At 46.5% G+C, this 6,000-nt stretch overlaps 1 protein-coding gene across 1 annotated transcript in view; it reads right to left on the reverse strand.

The window, feature by feature from the left end:
• Nucleotides 1-229: 229 nt before the first annotated feature.
• Nucleotides 230-6,000, reverse strand: part of Sftpd (surfactant protein D) — a 15,262-nt gene continuing 9,491 nt past the window's right edge. The window contains exons 3-8 of the mRNA XM_031362115.1: nucleotides 5,033-5,149; nucleotides 4,676-4,792; nucleotides 4,237-4,353; nucleotides 3,722-3,838; nucleotides 2,528-2,611; nucleotides 230-622 (exon numbers count right to left, since the gene is read on the reverse strand). Of these exons, the coding sequence (XP_031217975.1) occupies nucleotides 246-622; nucleotides 2,528-2,611; nucleotides 3,722-3,838; nucleotides 4,237-4,353; nucleotides 4,676-4,792; nucleotides 5,033-5,149 (929 nt within the window). The 3' untranslated portion in view covers nucleotides 230-245. The remainder of the gene's footprint in view (nucleotides 623-2,527; nucleotides 2,612-3,721; nucleotides 3,839-4,236; nucleotides 4,354-4,675; nucleotides 4,793-5,032; nucleotides 5,150-6,000) is intronic.

Raw genomic sequence — 6,000 nt, forward strand, 5'->3', positions numbered from 1 at the left:
ACCAGTGGGATAAAACACAGCCCTTCTTTCCCCTGAGAGTTTTTCAGCATGTGAAGGCAGCTGTGCATGATACTCTGAGAAATGTATTCTGTGACAGCCCTGCCATTGGGCTGCTTTCTGAGGAGAACCCAAGCTATACAGAGAACCCAAGCTTTTATTAGGATGTTGGCAACATACAGGTCTGAGCCATAGCACACTGGCTAAGCTCCTCGCCACACACTGTCCTGTCTTTTACCTCTAGTGGCTCAGAATTCACAGATAACAAGGCGCTGCTCTCCACAAGCCTTGTCATTCCACTGCCCATTGGTGAAGATCTCCACACAGTTCTCTGCCCCACCGTTGTTGTTGGGTTCCCCTGGAGCCCAGTTAGAATAGACCAGGGGCTCTCCTGTGGGGTAAGTGAACTTGCCCTCTGTGCCCACATCTGTCATACTCAGGAAAGCAGCTTTGTTGTGGGCGGTGATCAGTTGCTGTATGGCAGCATTCTCAGTAGCAGAACGTGGGGAGGCCAGCTGCCCTCCAGCCTGCCTGCACATCTCCTGGGCCTCCTCAAAAGGCTTTTCAGAGTTTGCTGTCCTGAAGATTTTGTCTCCAACACTTCGACCATCAGGGAAGAGTGCAGCTGAAAGAAGATGGAAGGTGGGCTGAAGTTGTGGCAACCCCTAGCTAGAGTTCTGGGCCTGTGGAAAATTTGAGCTGGAGCTAGAGCCTCCTCCCAACCTTCTAATGAAGGGTATTGGGGAACCAGAAATGATGAAGCAAAGACTGTGGTCCTAGCACCATGGTGAACTCTATGAGAGGGTGCCATCTCTCCTCATTCACAAGCAGTAGCACTTAAGCTCAAAGAAGTTCAATACAAGGCCCCAAGTTAGTATGATTGTGGGGAACCTTACTCACTCTGACAGCAGAGCTCAATGGATAAAGTGCTGGCTGTGCAAGGAGCTGGCACACTGCATCATATACAAGCTGGACATGGGGACAGAGGGTAGGGTGGAAGGCCCCACTGATCAGCCAATATCACTGCTGGACTTGGGGATACAAGGGGTATGGAGACAGGTGGATCCCAGGGTAGGGTGGAAGGCCCCACTGACCAGCCAATATCACTAAAACAGAAAGCACTAGGTTTAGTGAGAGATCCTGTCTCAAAAAGACATGATGGAGAGCTAAAGAGATGGCTGACAGGTGAAGGTGTTTGCCTTTTGCTGCACAGCCTGGTGACCTGAGTTCAATCCTTGGAAGCTACATAAAGGTAGAAGGAGAGAACTGAATCCATAAAGTTGTTCTCTGACTTCCACATAAGCACCCTGGTACACTTGGCAACGTAGCCTGTGCGCATGCACGCATGCACGCACGCACGCGCGCGCGCGCGCATACACACACACACACACACACACACACACACACACACACACACACGAAATTAAATTAAAAAAATAAAGTATAATGTAAAGAGGACCATCTGACACCAATCTCCAGCTTGCATACACACACACACACACACACACACACACACACACACAGAGCTATTTCCAAAACAAAAGTGTGACTTTTCATGTTCAGCCCATGATAATACTAGTTACTGCATAGAAATGAACAGATTTTTCTGGGAAATTACTTTTGAGTAATTTCCAGATTACACAGAAGACACAGTGCAGTGAGCCCACAGGCACCCTGGTGGTATTAACATAGGTTGTCAGCCAGGGTTTGTATTACGTGCTAGGGTTAAGGAACAGCCAAGGAAATAGTGGGTATCTGTGGGTTGGGTCAAGTCCCAGGCTGTCCTTGATCTCCTAGACATGGAAGTGCTGGTGAGGGGGGTGAAGTACATTTGAGAGGCCCACATATTCAGGGACATTGGGGGTGGGGTTAATAGTGAACCTCAGAAAGGAATCAAGTCAGTTATTATGACTCTAGCAATGACTATCTGAGAGGGCAAGACAAAGTCATTCCCTCTCCACTTCCTTAACTCTGAAGTGACAGATGACATCACAAAACCATCATGTGTATAGCATGCCATAATCTTTCCTTCAGTGTGCACCCATCTCTGTGGCTTTGTGCCCATACATGGAAGTCAGCAAAAGAAACTAGATACTGGTAAAGTCTGTGCTCCAGTCTTACACTGGAGCTGGTCAGAATCTAAGCTGCACCCTAGTTCACTGTTCTTTTCCTCTGAGTATCTTTATAAAGATCTTGGGAAAGATTTTCCATGGGCTCAGTATGATACCAAGAGCAGCCCTGATCAGGGCTGTGCAAGGGTCATGTGCTGTCACAGGGTTGATCCTGGGTGGACTTATGTGTGCTACATGAATATGCCCACTCATTTATTCAAAAAAAGGACACCATCTTGATATGTATGTGTGCCTAATAACACACATGCGTGCATGTGTGTTGATAGATGCCAAATGTGTTGCTCAAGCCCCAAGTCAAGCCTTAGACTTAGTTCTTGCTCATTTTCATCCTATACCTAGAGCAAAGTTCAACCAAATGAACAACCCTAGTTCAATTTTATTTGGATCCAGAAACTCACCTTTCTTATAGTGAGAGAAGGCAGCCTCTAGATGCTGTAGTTTTCCATTTAAGGCTTCCATCTGTTGCCTCAGAGCAGCACTGTCTACATAGGCGGTAAATAAGAGAAATGACTATGTGAAGATTATGATACAAGCCTAAGGATAAATTCACCCGGTGCCCCCAGAAAAAGGATAAACGTCAAGATGGGGAGCTTGTTACTCATATCAAGCTTTACATCTATAGGCATAGCTGGTCCCTGTTATGAATGCTTTTCTTTCTTTTTCAAAAATGTTTTGTTTGTTGGGGGGGGGGGAGATTGTGTGTGTGTGTGTGTGTTGTACTTGTTACATGTCTATGCAAATGTGACCCAACAATAATGTTGGTCATCTTCCTCTATCACCTTATATATTGAGGTAGAGTCTCTCCCTTAAACCCAGAGCTTGCTGATTTGGCTAGTCTAGCTAGTGAGTTTGCTTCAGGGATCTCATCTCTGCCTCTATAGAACTGGGATTACTAGAAGGCTATCATATCCACTCACCATTTGGGGATTTGAACTTTGGAACTCTGAACTCTGAGTTCATGTCTGTATGGCAAGCATTTCACCAACAAATCCATATCCCTAGTCTTTTTGTTTGCTTGTTTTCAAGACAGGATCTAATGTAACCCAGGCTAGCATCCAACTCAGCAATCCTGCTTTAGCCTCCCTAGTACTTGGATTACAAGTATGATTCATGACACCCAGATTCTGTGTAGGGATTTCTTATAGTCGCTAAATAAGCCCTTGAACCTGAACTAAGCCTGAAGCAGATGGCAGATCAAACCAGAAGGCATCTTGAGTCAAGATTCAGGAAATTTTGACAGTCTTGGGAAAAGAAAGTCTTGAGAAAAGAAAATTTTGTAATATTTTGACAATCTTGGGAAAAGAATAGAAACACATATTACTTACATAATTCTCATCCACTGGATTGCTAGATGCACAAGGCTAGCCTATAAACCAGGAAGTCAACTGTTGTCACCTATTTCCCATGGTCAGATGATGAAATTTGTCTTCCCATATGACTTAGATAGATAGCTAAGCCAGTTTATAATTGGCTCTCAAACTTATAAGCTGACTACAAGTTCCATTCACCACCCATACTAATGAGATTCTCCTGCCTCACTGAAGAGGACTACACCCCAGTGTGGGTCCCAGGACCTGAAGCTTCTGTCTTACCTGGAAGCCCACTTTCACCTTTGATTCCTCTGTCTCCAGGAGCACCTCTGTCCCCCTTGAGTCCTGGGGGACCCCTGGAACCTGGAGCTCCCTGTGGTCCCACAGGTCCGGCAGGTCCTGGAATCCAAGAAGATCTGGCTAGGCTGTGTGTTTATTTCCCAATATTTTCACCTCACTGTTTATTTTCATCCCGGCTATGCTCTTACCTCACATACAGACTCTTTACAGAACCCAGACACATGCCCATATGTATGTGCACAGCTGACCTTAGCACCTGGCAATCAACTTTGTGTACAACTTCCCTAAAAAAAGACTCCCTATGGCTTAAAACATCCCTCTCCCTACATATGATTAGTCCCAGTGGCCCTACACTCACCCTCCTTGGAAGCAGATTGCCTCCACCGCCCAATTTCTACTTAATGGGTAAGTTTAGGAAGGGATCTTAATCTAGGCCTTGTCAGCTCCAAGGGGGCACATTAACACTCCATCCAGCCCTACATCTTTTCATCACTTACCTGCTGCCCCAGCATTTCCAGGGGCTCCTTGCTCACCAGGGACACCTCTTTCTCCCTTGGGGCCTGTGGAGCCTTTTGCCCCTGCAGGTCCTTGCATGCCAGGAGCACCTACTTCTCCTGAGAACAGGACAAACAGAAACGCTGCTAAAAGTGTGTTCAGTGTAAAACATTTCCTAGCAGTAGGCCTTTTTACAGAGGACTACCGGGTTAGATAGAGAGTTGGGAACATTCTTCCTTGCTACCTAGCGGTCCTCTGTGGAAGGTGATGGAGAAATCCTGTTGGTGCAGGGAGATGTGAGAGAGGTGTGCACACCAAGGTCTTCATTGTGCTATTACTCTGGATTCTTCCTGTTGGTCTGACCATGCCTCAGATCACACTAATTGCTTCCACTGCCATTCTGCTTTTCTCCCTCCCAGACAAACCACAGCCTTCACCTACCTTTGGGCCCAGCCTCGCCTTTAAGACCTGGTTTGCCTTGAGGTCCTATGTTCCCCTGCTTCCCAGGGGGGCCTTCTTTTCCGGCTGGACCAGGAACACCTGGAAGTCCTGGAGGTCCTGGCAGAAAAGAATCAGCCCAGTCAATGACAGTAAATTCCTTTGGAAGTGGGAGCCTGGAAGATGCATGTCAGAGCAGAGGTCAAGGAGACAACAGTCCATCCTGAAACAACCCAGTGCCTCCTTCAGAACATCCATCTTTCTTCTTCCCAGGACAGGTTCTGTGCCTGCCACTTATACATCCTCATGATAGAAGCAACAGCTGGAGGCACCATCTGAATCCCACGACCCATTGCTCACCACTTAGTCCACGGTCTCCTTTTGGTCCAGGTTCTCCAGCAGAGCCATTCTCTCCTTTGGGCCCAACTGGACCTGTAGGGCCCCGCAACCCTGAGAGCCCCATAGGTCCTGGCAAACCTATAGAAACAAAAGAAATGGACCCAAAGTTAGTCCTATGCTCAGGAGAGACTGATGTCTACAAGGCATCCCTTTAGGGTTCTGCTGAGCATATTTTGGTCCTGTGGTGACCCACTTAATCAAAATTAGTGTCTCCACCTAGACAAAATAGACATCCTTGGCTTGGCGGTGAATTCAAGTCAAGAGCTTCACAACCTTTCATGCAGTGTTCTTTCCCCTGCTCCAAGGCCTCTGTGTCAGCAGCAGACAATCTGCTAGAATTGATTGATCAGTGGCAAGAGTGTAGATGCTTATGTACATGCAAGTAAGTGTGTGTGTATATGTGAGTGAGGGTATGGGGAGTGTGTATCAGGAGAACAAACTACTTTTTTTAAATCAAAACTTGTACCAGATAGATACTAACTTGTTTATTGTTATTTATCTATTTGACCATTGTTTATTTGCAAAGAGCCCCAAATGCACAAGGAATAAAAATATAAAAATAAGATAGTAGCAAACTCAAGAGCTTCTGTGCAATGAAGGAAATACCCAACAGAGTGAAGACATAGCCTATGGAGTGGGAGAAAACACGTGTCAAACAGTGACCTGACACAGGGTTAATATCCACAATATCTAAGGAATTAAAAAAACCAAAAATGAAAAGCAAATAATCTAATTTTAAAATGGGCAGATTAGGAGTAACTGGGACTAGCGGGACCAGGCACACAGGAACTCCAGCAGTCCAGTGACTCGGGTTCCTTCCGGTCTGTCTGGGCTGGGGACCACAGCAGACCTTGGGCAAGCTCCGCAGCCAGTCCCACAACACCCAGAGGAATCTCCACTCCCAGGCGCTCTGACACACCCAGGATCAG

Source organism: Mastomys coucha, unplaced genomic scaffold (genome assembly GCF_008632895.1).
Source record: "Mastomys coucha isolate ucsf_1 unplaced genomic scaffold, UCSF_Mcou_1 pScaffold9, whole genome shotgun sequence".
Classification (NCBI taxonomy): Eukaryota; Metazoa; Chordata; class Mammalia; order Rodentia; family Muridae; genus Mastomys; species Mastomys coucha.